The sequence below is a fragment of the Arachis ipaensis genome, chromosome B6, assembly GCF_059453495.1.
Source record: "Arachis ipaensis isolate K30076 ecotype BB chromosome B6, ASM5945349v1, whole genome shotgun sequence".
In the NCBI taxonomy this organism is placed as follows: Eukaryota; Viridiplantae; Streptophyta; class Magnoliopsida; order Fabales; family Fabaceae; genus Arachis; species Arachis ipaensis.
In genome coordinates, this window is record NC_142441.1 from 16,476,962 (window position 1) to 16,491,020 (window position 14,059).

The window sequence follows — 14,059 nt, forward strand, 5'->3', positions numbered from 1 at the left end:
GTTGTGTAAAGTGTAAACCATATATAGAGAGGGTTGGAATCATTTGCTAAGATCATATAGAAAGTTGGTGATGAATACTGTTGGCAAAGTAGCAAACACAACCAGCGCATGAGTGCAGATATCCGAAAGCCTGGGAAAGTGATTCAGAATAAACCAGCAACCCATTTGGGGAACCATCGATTTGATTGGCATCATGGCAAAAGTAGCAGTGAACTTTACAAGAAACGACATCAACTCCGATAAGAGAAGAAAGACTAGAAAAATGTGCGGTCAGCGTTTTACGTACGAGTAGGATTAGTCATTACTTCATTTAGTTGGGCCTCCACGTTGGTTGAAGAATGTGTAAGCAAAGGTTGGCTCACAGGAATCAAATATAAGCCGCGCCCGACAACGACATAAACAAAAAGGTGGTGTGCCCATCCTAATCCCATTACCAAGTCCGTAGCTTAGCCCAGAAGAAAAGAGAGACAACTTACAAAACCAACCGACAGAATCTAACCCCACTTGCTCTTTTTCTGTGGCTCTCATCAAAGTCACACTTTTCTTATGGTCTCTACGGCTCTACAAACAAACAAATAACTTGAGACCAAATAATATCAACAAAATATATTAAAGAAAAATATATCAACAAAATATCAACAAAACCTCGATTGATAAGAAACTCAGATTTCGTCCAAAAAACGAAACTGAAAGATTAACAATTAACAGGCTACATAATGATAACTGACTTAATTAAGACATAACTTGTGTCTAATATCTGCTTTATTAGATCTACTACACTCGGTTTATTGTAATACTCAAATTTTTAATTTACTTGTTATTTTGCCTTAACAAGGCTACACTGAACAATAGGAACCTCCAACCTGAAGTACACATGAAACATTTAGATGATTATCACATCTCACTGCATTATATTAACTTTATTCTTTGCCATCTGCTGCACGAAGTGAACCCAGTTGAACCGGGGCTTGAGTCTGAACCACTTTGGATGAGCCATAGCTTGATAAGTCAATACCTTGAGCCTTCTCCTTCTCAAGCTGCTCTTTAATCCAAAAGTATGTAATTCTTAGACCATCCTACAATAACAGAATTGATATACTGATCCGTAAACCATACAATCCTTATCCAAGAGATACAAAGAAAAAGACAATACTGAGACAGAAGCAGCATCATGGAAGATAAGATCAACTATGCAGAGTCAAATTCAACAGATAAAGTCAAATATTTGATGGATAAACTACAAAAGGAATATTCTGAGAATGTAAGATAGGATCGAAAGGAGGAGCGGCAGGAAGAATGTTTTGATTATTCCAGTACTCTTCTCTTGAAGATGATGATGGTTTGAAATTAGCAGGATTAATAATTAATAATCAGACAGAACTAAGGGGAAGCTTTGTCACAACACATTAAACTGAAACCTGTGCAATGGGTATATGATTGTTAAGCAGACCTTAAACTGAACTCAGAGCTAGAAATAAATTTTATAAAATGGAATCAAGAGGTAAGGTAACTTTCACTACATCAATAGAATCAATACCTTCAATTTCATAGTTGGAGCCCAACCAAGTTTTTCTTTGATTAGTGTGTTGTCTGAATTACGACCACGAACACCTTCTGGGCCAGGAATGTGGTGTATGGGAATCTTCTTGTTCTCAAAGCTAAGAACAATCTCAGCCATCTCATTCATGCTGACCATCTCATCACTTCCAATATTTACTGGATCCCGAAAATCTGATTTTGTCAATCTACAAACAAAACCAGGCCACGTTAAACATAACTGACCAATAAACGGGAAACATGCTTTCATATATATAGCAACAAACTTATGAGGTTTTCCGGCAGAAAAATCCCTCTTGCTTTCATATATTCAATGGTGGATAAGGCTATTTAATAAGATAATTTTCCATTTTGAAAGCTCAACTTAATGTACGGAAATTTGCAAAGAAGCTTTCCTAAGAATTTTGGAATGCAAATATTATTAAACTAACTTTGACAACATCTTTGGAAATAGAAATCATTACTAACAGAGACTGATCCTAAAATTCTTTAAATTTCTGACAACCGTAAATGGAAATTACCAATGTCAAGTTCATCATTAACAGAACCACAAATCTAAGATTTCAATAATATAGCTGCATGAAAGAACAACAAACCTAAGAACACCTTCAACACACTCGTCAATAAAGGTAAATGATCGTGTTTGTAATCCATCTCCCCACATCTCAAATCTATCTGCAGAAGTAATTGCCTTTCGACAAAATGCAGCAGGAGCCTTCTCCCTTCCACCTGCACAATAAACAAAAACAAAGCAAAACAACTTGTCAAATTCAAAAGGTTATTTGTTGGTTAAGATAACGCAAAACTTTCAATTCAGTGAAAATGTATACCTTTCCATGTCCCAAAAGGACCATATATATTATGGAACCTCCCAATGCGACACTCAATTCCAAAATCCTTGTTATAGTGCTTGCATAACTCTTCTGTTGCAAGCTTCTCAAGCCCATATGCATCTTGTGGCTAGGAGGAGTTATAAAAACACATTTATATCGAGTCTAATTTGCAGTTGAATAACCAACATAACTGAATCAAACAATTAAAATTGATCAACAAACCTCAGCAGGCCAGGCATCAGACTCCTTCAAACTGACATTAGTTTCCAACTGTTTGAATTCAGGGTAGATACAAGCACTAGAGGCATAGAAAAACCTAAAACAAATGTTTGAGACACCGATAAAGCAATCATATAATCGAAACTATATATATGTCTGCTAAAAGATCAGCCCAAAAACTGTTTGTGACATGTAATTGAACAATGGACTTGCTAACCTCTTAACACCATTAATCCTGGCAGCCTCAATCATGTTAAAGCTAATCATTGTGTTGTTATACATAATGACAGAGTGGTTGGACTGGATGAAACCCATGCCACCCATATCAGCAGCAAGATTGAAAACATGGTCCACACCCTTGGTAACAGTGAGGCAGTTATCCATGACCCTGAGATCAACCAGATGGAATTCATGGCAGAACATATCCTCAGTCATGTGCTCATTCTTCTTCCAGTCAGAGGCAATGATGTAATGCCCCTCGGTCTTGAGGCGCCGCGCGATGTGAGAGGCGATAAAACCACCGGCACCAGTGATGGAAATTCTCAGCTTCTCTGATGGCCAGTAAGGTTCTCTCTCAAGCTCCTGGTAGGTGTATGCACCATAGTCGGTTGTTCCAGAACTTCCCATTCTACAAACAGAATCATAATCACTCACATTCACAAAAAAGGCACATAATTGTTCCGGGAATTAAATGCAAAAACAATTGCGTATCATGAAATTAGAACACAACAACATAAGACACATGGTTGCACATGGAAGACAACGTCAATTATTACATAAGAACAATAAAAATAAGGGCAGCATATGCAAATGAATCACTCGCTCTATTTCCCTATGGAAAAAAACATACTTTTTTACAATTATGGAAATAAACAAGAAAATTCTAATATATTCATAGCTAAATGACTGGAAGTATTGAAATTGAAGCAAAACAGAAAGAAAATAAGAAGTAAATAGAGGGTTTGATAGAGAAATTGCGTAGAAAAAGGGAAAATAGGTACCTGAAGGTGAGATTGGGAGGCTAAGAGGAAGAGATAGTGAGTTGGGAAGGAGAAGAATGGTGCGATGGGTTTTATATATAAATATATACACTGTTTCTGAACCGTAAGGTCAGTGAGGACTGAGGACCACTCATTACTCTCGTTTCACTTGTCACTAATATCACAACGATTTTCATATGCAACGAAATCATTCACTTTCCACCCTCACTATTCACTAATCTCTTCCATCTTTTTTTTTTTTTAACAAAAGATAAGGAGACTTGAATTCACAACCTTTGAGTATAGAAAGATTATGTTATTTGAGTTATAATTTATTGGCTTTAGATATCTTTTGTTTTACTTATATGGATCAATTCACTCAATTGTTTCTTATTCTTTAATTTCAAAATAGAATTCTTTTAAATAATTTAAATGGAATTTATAAATACAAAATGTATTTTTTTTTAATTGAAAAACATCTCTTGATTTTAATGATAATTGAGTAAAGTTTTTCTTATTTTAGAGATGATAATTTAGTTTTTTTTTCTATTCTATTTCTTATAAAATTTACTTTATTCAATAAATATTTATTGATGTGTATTTATTTGTGAAATGTACGAAAAATATCTATTTAATTTATATTTTTATTAGTATTTTTTAAGTTTATTTTTACCAATTTATAAAAATGATTAAGAGTCCTCATTTATTCTTTTAATTATTTTTTTAATTTATAAATAAATAAAGTTTTATGATTTTTATCTTTTTAATGTTTCAAAAAACAACATATCTATTTAAATTTGTATGGTATGTTGGTTATCGGACGGTTCAAAGATGTTTGCTGGGTGTGAAGGTGGGTTCTAGCCTAGACCTGGGTCCGGGTGTGAATGGCGGGTGCAGACAATTTTCCGAGCTCTTCGTGAGGTGGGGATGTCACCTACAAGGACACTCCGACACTCTAGTCAGGAAAATGTGCAGGTGATAAAGGAGTAAAGGATATGATGACGTACCTTAGGGGAGGGATAGGACCCTCCCCTTATATATCTTGTCAATAGGGCGGGCCCCACAGGGGGAGGCCTCCTTCCAGGAAGCTTCCTTCCCTACAACTGTCATGCAGCTGGTAGCGGGGGCGCGTGTCCGTGTCGCAAGATCGGACGGGTTATGTGCGCCGATCCGATCGCATAGATCGGGTCATCAGTGGGCCGAGTCGGCCGCCAAGTCAGCTGGGCCGAGCCGTAACAGTGCCCCCAACGTGCCAGCTATGGCCGTGAGCGCCATTGGTGGCGTGTTTTGTTTTCTCTTTCACGTGTCATCGCTTGGTTGGTCGTCCATGTGGAGGACGCGTCTTCTTCATGCATGTGTGACTGTTTGTTATTGGGGAACGTCTTTTCGTCGCCTCGTTCTTTGCGCCGAGCATTTAATGCTCTTAATGGGCAATTCAAAACCCCGCAAGCAAAGACTATTTTGCCCCTGCCCTTCGCGCTTCTTAGAGTTGGTTTCTTTTTAGTTTCTCTTTGGTTTCATTTCAGTTCCATTGCACTGCCGCTGCGTCTCCTTTGCTTTCTCCATTCTCTTCCCAAAAACTTTATTGCGAGCCCCTGCTTTGTCCGGATCTTTCTCAGTTTTTCGATCCCCTTTGATCATCGTCATTGTCCTGGTAAGCTTCCTATTTCTTTTCCTAGCATTGGTGTGGTGTTGTTTATTTTCGTTGTTCACCTTCCTGATTTTGCATGTACGTTGTACTCTTGATGTGAATTGCATATTTGCTGGCTTTTTAGCATTAGGTAGATACTGTAGGGGGTTACCATTCTAAGATTTTGCTTTCCTGGCCTTGTTCTTGGCTGTAGATTTATACCCTGTTTTATTATAGTTGTTGAATAGGTGAATTATAGTCTCCTGGTATTAGTATCGGCTTCCCAGCCTCTTAGACTGATATTGGGTGGTGCCCCCACTGTAGGTATGGCCCAGCGTCCCGTCGTGAGGGTCGTGAGACCGGCGCCCTATGACCGATATGCTTGGGTGACTTCAGATGTGAAAGAAACCCCTAATCAAATGTCCCTGGAGGAACTTACTGAGTTCCGATGGGCCGATTACCTTTGTGGAAGAACTGACGAGGAGGCAAATTATGAAGTTTTCGTTCCTGTCGATAACGAACGAATATTCCAATTAAACCTGCACTCTCCCCAGGTCCAGGATTGGATGTGATTGTACAAGGCCATGTTTACTCGCCTGGGAGTTCGCCTCCCATTCTTCCCCTTTCAAATGGCGCTACTTAACCGTTGTGACTTGGCACCATCTCAATTGCATCCGAACAGTTGGGACTCCATCCGCTGTTTCGAGATGGTGTGTGAGCATTTGGAGTTGCCGGTCTCCGTTGAAGTGTTTCTTTTTCTTTTTACTTTAACGAATCCTTCGAAAGAGGGGAGGGCTAAAAAGGGCTTCATGTCCTTCCAGATGGCCCAAGGCCACAGGATCTTCGGCGTATTCGAAGATTCCTATCATGGTTTTAAGGATAAATATTTCAAGGTTCGCTTGGCCGAAGGTCGGCATCCCTTTTGGTTGACGTTAGAAGGGGAACGTCGCATACCGACTTACTAGAGTTTCGAGGCGGGAGCTAACGCCTTTACCAAACTAACGTATAAAGGGTTATCTCCTGAGAATAAGAGGGTTGCTGACATATTGTTGGCCGTTTTTGGGAAGAATCTCGTTAACCCTCATCTCCTTATGGGTGATCGGGAGATGGCTAGGAATTATATATGTGAGTAGCCGTCTGGCAATTTATCTGTGTATACCCTTGTCCTCATTTATCCGCCTTATTTGACGACTAATTAGCTTCCATGTTTTGTTGCAGTGTCAATGTCTGCCGAAGTGACAGGACTTGATTTTTTGTTCAACACTTTCTTGGCTGACGGTAGCAACGATGACTCCGCTACTCCTATCCAGGAAGTGCCGCCGGACGACGCCATGAGCCTGACGTCCAGTCCCAACCTACCCAGGGGAAAGGAGCCGGAACCAGCGCCGCTTCGGGTCCTCAGTCGGAGGCAGAGGGTGGTTCGGGACCCCGACCAGAGGTGGAGCCGGAGGTTGAGGAGGAGGGCGACAATCCAAGGAAAGGGAAGTCGTCTTCCAGTCCTGAGGTTGATGTGTTGGTTGATAATCCAAGGAAAAGGAAGCCGTCTTCCAGTCCTAAGGGGGTTCTCACCGTTATGGAGAAGAACTTTGATGCCGGGCACTTTATCGATTTTCAACTACTTCCCGGCACAGAGGACTTCTTCTATGGTGGGGACCTCGCTTTGCAAGTGAGATGGATGTACCGTACTTTGCTCCGAGGAATAGCTATAGCGAGGAAGGCTGAATCCGCCTTGGCGGGAACGCGGTCTCTGGAAGCGAAGCTTGATTTCTCTGTCAAGGCTAACACCAAGTATAGAGATGAGGTGAAGCTGCTTCGGGAGCAACTTGCTGCTGCTGAGGAGAGGGCCAAGACAGTTGAGGAGAAGGTCAAGGTTGCTGAGGAGGAAGTCAAGACTGCTAAGGAAAAGATCATGACCGCTGATGCTTCCGTGGCGTGTCTTACCGAGCGAGAGCTTACCCTGGAAAGTCAACTTAATACTGCTCAAGGTCGGGTGGTCGTGCTAGAGAAGGAGCGCGATGAGGCCCTCTCATCGGCCAAGACGGCCCTGGGTGAAGCTGCTGAATTTAAAAAGAAGTATAAAGACACTGTGAAGCAGGGTAAGAGTGCCATCCTGATGACCGAGGAGACCCTCAAGGCTCAAGTGAAGCTGCTGGCTCCTGATTTTGATACTTCGACTGTTGGCGTTTTCAAGACTATTAGGGATGACAAGATTGTTGACATGCCGAAGAAGTAACTTGTATTTTTGTGATTTGTAAACTTTGTAATCCTTTTGAACTATTTGAATCTGTTTGCCGCTTGGTCAGCATGTAACAAAGTGCTTGTTTCCCGCTTTGTAAGCGATAATTTCTCTTTATGTTCTTTTACCGTTTTTTTTTTTTTATTAGCTATTTGCTTATGAACGTTTTACTGTCTCGCTGGTAATTGGTGAAGCCAGGTCGTGGCTTTTATCGTATTAGTAGCTGCATACTATGGCGTTTGTTACTTTTGTTGTTCTCAGGGTGATCAGTCCCGGGGCACCGTGTCGTTATGAAATTGCTTACTCGCAGTGGATGCTTAATTAATAATAATGAATGCAAAAAGGAGATGGCAAGTAGTAGATAAATAGTGGTGGCAAATGGTCCAAATGTAAAATGATAACAAATATACGACAAGGGCAAACAGTCTAACATAAAGTAACGTCTTACTAAGCCGGCTATACTGGCAGGTTGCTCGTCTGGTCGGCAGGTTGGGTCTAGGAATAGAATCTTCTCAGATTGCTCGTGTTCCACGTTCTCGGGACTTCCTTGCCGTCCAACCGTTCCAACTTGTAGGCACCATTGCCGATCACCTCTTTCACCCTGTACGGGCCTTCCCAGTTTGCTGCTAGCTTTCCTTCCCCCAGTGTCGGGAGTCTAATATTGTTGCGCCTTAGGACGAGGTCGTCTCGTTCAAACTCTCTCTTGAGCACTTTGGAATTGTAGCGTAGGGCCGTTCTTTGTTTTAGCGCCGTTTCTGATAAATGGGCCATCTCCCTGGCCTCGTCTATCAAATTCTTTTCCACGGCTTCCTCAACCCCGCCCAGGAGTAGCCGTGGGCTCGGCTCACCGATCTCCACATGTATTACTACCTCTACCCCATATGTGAGTCAGAAAGGGGTCTCCCCGGTAGTTGACTGCTGAGTTGTGTGGTAGGACCAGAGGACCGAAGCTAACTCGTCTGCCCATGCTCCCTTTTTCTGGTCAAGTCGCTTTTTGAGGCCCTGCAAGACGATCTTGTTCGTAGCTTCAACTTGACCGTTGGTTTGGGGATGTTCGACTGATGAGAACTTTTGCCTTATGCCCAAGCCAGCAAGGAATTCTCCGAATTTCTTATCAGCAAACTGCGTCCCGTTATCTGAGATGACGACTTCTGGGATTCCAAACCTGGCTGTTACCTGCCTCCACATAAACTTCCGACAGTTCGTTGAGGATATACTAGCCAACGGCACGGCCTCTATCCACTTGGTATAATAATCAATGGCCACTATTAGGTACTTGACCTGCCCTGGCCCGATTGGGAAGGGTCCTAACAGGTTGATTCCCCATTGCGAGAAAGGTCGGGAACCCGTTAGTAGGCTCAGCTCGGCCGCTGGCGCTTTGTGGAAGTTGGCGTTCTCCTGGCACCTGATGCCAAGGCATCTTAGGCTAGTTTCACTAGCATTTTTCTGTTAGTTTTAGTAGTTTTATGCATTTTCTTGAGCTTTAAGTAACCAAGAATGGTTAAATGAATAACAAAGCAATGAACCATCCAAACAGTATGATTTTGATGCAAATTCCATGAGTTTTAGTTATATTCCTTGAATGCTATGAATGGAAGATTTCTCATGAAATTTTGCAAGACTTTGATGCAATTGTTTGGATGATTTCAGGGAAGAAGAGGCTAAGCAAGGAAGCAACAAAATCAATAAAGGAAGCTTGAATATCACATGTGGAGTTTAAGTTCCAGTTTAAGCCTAAACTGGAGCTTAAACGCCAGAATCATGAAGGCTAAGAAATGCTGGAATTGAAGTTTAACCTCCAGTTTAACCTTAAACTGGAGGTTAAACGCCAGAATGAAAGTCTCACCAAAGAAGCATTCCACGTTTAACCTCCAGTTTAACCTTAAACTGGAGGTTAAACGCCAGAATAAGAATGCCACTCAGGAAGGAGTTCCACGTTTAACGTCCAGTTTAACCTTAAACTGGAGGTTAAACGCCAGAAATGGGAAGAGCACCAGGGAGCCATTTCCACGTTTAAGCTCCAGTTTGACCTCAAACTGGAGCTTAAACGTGTTCGACAGATTTTCTCCTCCAGGGTTGCTATCTCCATTTCCACGTTTAAGCTCCAGTTTGACCTCAAACTGGAGCTTAAACGTGTTCGACACCTCCAGGGCTACCCTTCCAAGCTTCCACGTTTAACCTCCAGTTTAACCTTAAACTGGAGGTTAAACGTGTTCGACCTCCAGGATGCCTCCTTCCATTTCCACGTTTAACCTCCAGTTTAACCTTAAACTGGAGGTTAAACGTGTTCGACCTCCAGGGCTGCCCTTCCTACCTCCACGTTTAAGCTTCAGTTTAACCTTAAACTGAAGCTTAAACGTGTTCGACTACATGACTCTCCAGGGCTGCCTTCTTCCATTTCCACGTTTAAGCTTCAGTTTAACCTTAAACTGAAGCTTAAACGTGCTTCTACAAAAGGCCTCACTGGAAGTGTCTGGCGTTTAAGCTGCAGTTTAAGCTTAAACTGCAACTTAAACGCCACTCTTGGAAAAGGTTTCTGGGCCAAAAATATTGCGGTTTAAGTTAGTCTTTGAGCACAAACAATAACTTAAACTTACTCTGGTATGAAACCCAATTGAATATCATGGTTTATGGGATTGGGCCTGAAGGATTGATGAGTTTGAAATCTCAATTTATTGAGTCATGTGTCATTATTTGATTATCACTAAGTTGGCTCAATGAATGTTACAGAATTTGGATCAACAGCCTCATCAAGATTATGGATCATAAACCCAAGGCAAAAGGGAAGCAGGGAGAGGCCTCAAAGCCCAAGAAACACAACAGAAGCTCAATATAGAAAGTGTATAAATAGGATAGAATTTAAGTTAGAGAGAACTTTTTACCTTTTCATTGAGCTAGTTTTCATTTCTTTGTAATTGAATTCAGAGCTATGACTCACTAAACCCCCTTTCATTGGGTTAGGGAGCTCTATTGTAATTCAATGAATCAATAATAGTTTATCTTCTTCTTCAATCTTTTCTCTTGAATTTTGTTAGAAAGCTTCTCGATCTAATTCCATTGGGTAGTTGTCTTGGGAAAGAAACTACCCATAATTGGAATCCTTCGGAACCTTGGGAAAGGAATGGAGGATTCATGCTAGAGAAGCTTTCTCACAGTGAATTGGATTGGGGTTTGGATGGATATTGTGACATGTAATCCTACCAAATTGTGGTTCATGAAACTGTGTGGTATAATCAGTGATCAAGCATCATCTCTTCTTATGAACATTTAAACCAAGGGATTGGGAATTTGTTTGTTTTTAGAGAGAATTGGTGAGCCAAGGGATTGGGATCCAATCATATAAGATTGCCAAGCAAAATTCAATGAACGCATTGGTTGAGGAAGAGATATACATGTTTTGATTCGGAGATCTCAATATCTCCTAACACCCAATGAATTCCCCATTTCTGATTTCCAATTTCTCTTTACATTCTGCAACTCAATTCTTGCAATCACCCCCATTCCCTTTTAATTTCAGCAAATTTAGTTTCTGCTCTTTAATTCATGCAATTTAAGATTCCGCCATTTCAATTTCTTGTCATTTACTTTTCCCGCCAATTTTACATTCCGCAATTCTCATCTAAATCTTGATTCCGCTCAACTAGAACACACTTCTAATCCGAATTGCTCACTCAACCAATCCTTGTGGGATTCGACCTCACTCTATTGTGAGTTTTTACTTGACGATAACCGGTGCACTTGCCGGAAGGAATTTTGCCGATCGTGCAATTTCCTAAATCGTAGCATAACTAGTTTATGCGCATCAGCACCTTCTGCACCTTTTCACAAATTCTTTAGAATCCACCATCATAGAGGGCCAGTAATAACCGGCTCTGACGAGCTTTCTGGCTAAGGCCTTCCCCCCGATGTGGTAACCGCAACATCCTTCGTTGACTTCCCTGAGCACATAGTCCATTTGGTCGGGACGCAGGCACTTTAACAAGGTTTGGCTAAGGCCTTTCTTGAACAACTGGCCTTGTATGATTGTGTACTTGGCCGCTTCTCGTCTTATGGTCTTTGCCAACTTCTCGTCACTAGGAAGTTTGCTGCTTTCCAGGAAATCGGTGATTTGGTCAATCTAGGAGGGATCTGCCTGGGATAAATGCAAAGTCACTGCCGGTTCTTTTACCAAACCTTGAATGAGATATCGGTTCCCCGTTCCTAGCTTTGTGCTTGCCAGTTTTGACAGGAGGTCTGTCCGCGTGTTTCTCTCTCTGGGTACATGCTGCACCGTGACTTCTTCGAATTGCTTGCTCAATTCCTTGACTTTCTCTAAATACTTCTGCAACAGTGAATCTCTGGCTTGGTACGTCCCATTGATCTGCAAGGTCACGACCTGCGAGTCGCTACAAATTTCTAGCCTGGTGGCTCCGACCTCTCTTGTTAGGACTAGGCCGCCTAGCAGGGCTTCGTATTCGGCTTGATTGTTTGACACCGGGAATTCAAACTTGATTGACTGCTCATATACGACTCCAGTTTGATTTTTCAGGATGATCCCTGCTCCTCCAAATGTTTGATTGGATGCTCCGTCCACATGGAGCTTCTACCGTGTGTTCGGTGTCTCGGTAGGATTTTTTGTTACTTCTACTAGGAAATCAGCCATAGCTTGAGCTTTGATTGCATGCCTGGGTTCATATTGCAAGTCGTATTGAGACAGCTCGATGGCCTAGGTCATCATCCTTCCCGCCAGATCGGGTTTCTGGAGGACCTGGCGTATTGCCTGGTCCATCCTAACGATGACCTGGTGTCCTTGGAAATATTGTCGCAGCCTTCGGGAGGAGGTTAGGAGTGCATATGCTAGCTTCTCCAGCTTACTGTACCTCAGCTTCGCTCCTTGTAATGCTTTACTTACAAAATAAATTGGCTGCTAGACCTTTCCTTCCTCTCGTACCAAGACCGCTGCCAGCGCCTCGTCAGTTATTGCCAAGTACAAGTATAGTGCTTCTCCGCCCTTAGGCTTTCCGAGGACAGGTGGTGCCGATATTATCTCCTTGAAGTGCTCGAAGGCCTCTTCACATGCCAGAGTCCACTCGAACACAATTCCCTTCTTCATCAAGTTGAAGAAGGGTAAGGCTTTGGCTGCTGACGCACCGAGGAAACGGGATAGTGCAGTGAGTCTTCCCGCCAACCTTTGGACATCTTTCACACATCCCGAGCTCTTCATTTGCAGGATTGCTTCACATTTCTCCGGGTTGGCCTCTACTCCTCTTTGGGTTATCATAAACTCCAAAAACTTCTCAGCTTCCATTGGCGAAGGCACACTTGAGCGAATTTAGCCTCATGTCGTGTCGTCGGAGGGAGGCGAACACGTTCTCCAGGTCACTGATGAGGTCCTCAGCTTCGGTGGTCTTGACCAAAATATCATCTACGTACACTTCCACTGTCTTGCCGATAAGGTCTTTGAGTATCTTGTTCATCAGCCTCTGGTACGTAGCCCCTGCGTTCTTCAACCCAAACGGCATTACCTTGTAGCAGTATGTTCCTCCTGGCATTATAAACTCCGTCTTCTCTTCGTCTGGCCGATGCATCGGTATCTGATTGTACCCGGAATAGGCATCCATGAAACTCAGATATCGGTACCCCGCCGCCGCATCATCAAGAGCATCAATGTTGGGGAGGGGGAAGGAATCCTTGGGACATGCTTTGTTAAGATCGGAGTAATCCACGTACATTCTCCACTTCCTGCTGGGCTTTTTGACTAAAACTACATTCGACAGCCAGGTCGAGTAGTCGAGTTCACGGATAAAACCCGCTTCAAGTAGGCTGGCCGTTTGCCTGGCCACCTCCTCTACCCTTTCTCGGGACATTTTCCTTCTTCTTTGAGCCACTGGCTTGGCCTCTGCCCTCACGGCTAGGTGGTGTGAGATGAACTGGGGGTTTATGCCCGACATGTCGGCTGGCGTCCAAGCAAACAGGTCACCATTAGCTCTTATCATTTCCACCAAAGGTTCTTTCAAATCATGGGGTAGGTTTCTATTCACGAAGGTGAACTTTTCCTCCGAGTCGTCGACCCTAAATTTTTTGAGGTCCCCTTCGGGGCTTCGGTCTGGGTTTGTCGTCAACCCTGGCGTCCAGGTCGGCGAGAAAAAGGCCGGATGCTTCTTTGGATTTCTTCCTTAGGGAGAGGCTGGCGTTGTCGCACGCGACTGCCGCTTCCAAATCTCCCCTGATGGAGCCTACCGATCCATCATCGGCAACAAATTTCATTAACAGTAGCTTAGTGCAAATCACCACTCCAAACTCGTTGATGGTTTTCCTTCCTAAGATGAGGTTGTAGGTCGTGGAGTCTCTCAGGACAACGAACTCCGCCATTAGGGATCTCTTCCCCTGGCCTCCGCCAATGGAGATCGGGAGGGAAACTACTCCGTCAGGCTTGATGAAATTATCCCCTAGGCCGACCACGCCATGTTGGTTGCCCCTCAAGTCGGCATCCCGTAGGCCCAAAGCATCAAACACATTGCAAAACATGATGTTCGAATCAGCTTCTGTATCTACCAGGATCTGTTTCACTATGCCAGTTCCAACCCTAGTTGTAATCACCATCGGAGGGTTCTCTGTCACGTCC

General features: G+C 42.9%; 1 protein-coding gene across 1 annotated transcript; it reads right to left on the reverse strand.

Moving 5' to 3' along the window:
- Positions 1 to 622: 622 nt before the first annotated feature.
- On the reverse strand, positions 623 to 3,793 carry GME (GDP-D-mannose 3',5'-epimerase). Its single transcript, XM_016349937.3, has 7 exons — positions 3,611 to 3,793; positions 2,827 to 3,237; positions 2,613 to 2,706; positions 2,388 to 2,517; positions 2,154 to 2,286; positions 1,538 to 1,745; positions 623 to 1,076 (listed from the first exon to the last, which is right to left on the reverse strand). Exons 2-7 carry the CDS (start codon positions 3,234 to 3,236, stop codon positions 921 to 923), a joined length of 1,131 nt encoding a protein of 376 aa, XP_016205423.1. The 5' UTR covers position 3,237; positions 3,611 to 3,793; the 3' UTR covers positions 623 to 920.
- Between the last annotated feature and the right edge of the window lie 10,266 nt (positions 3,794 to 14,059).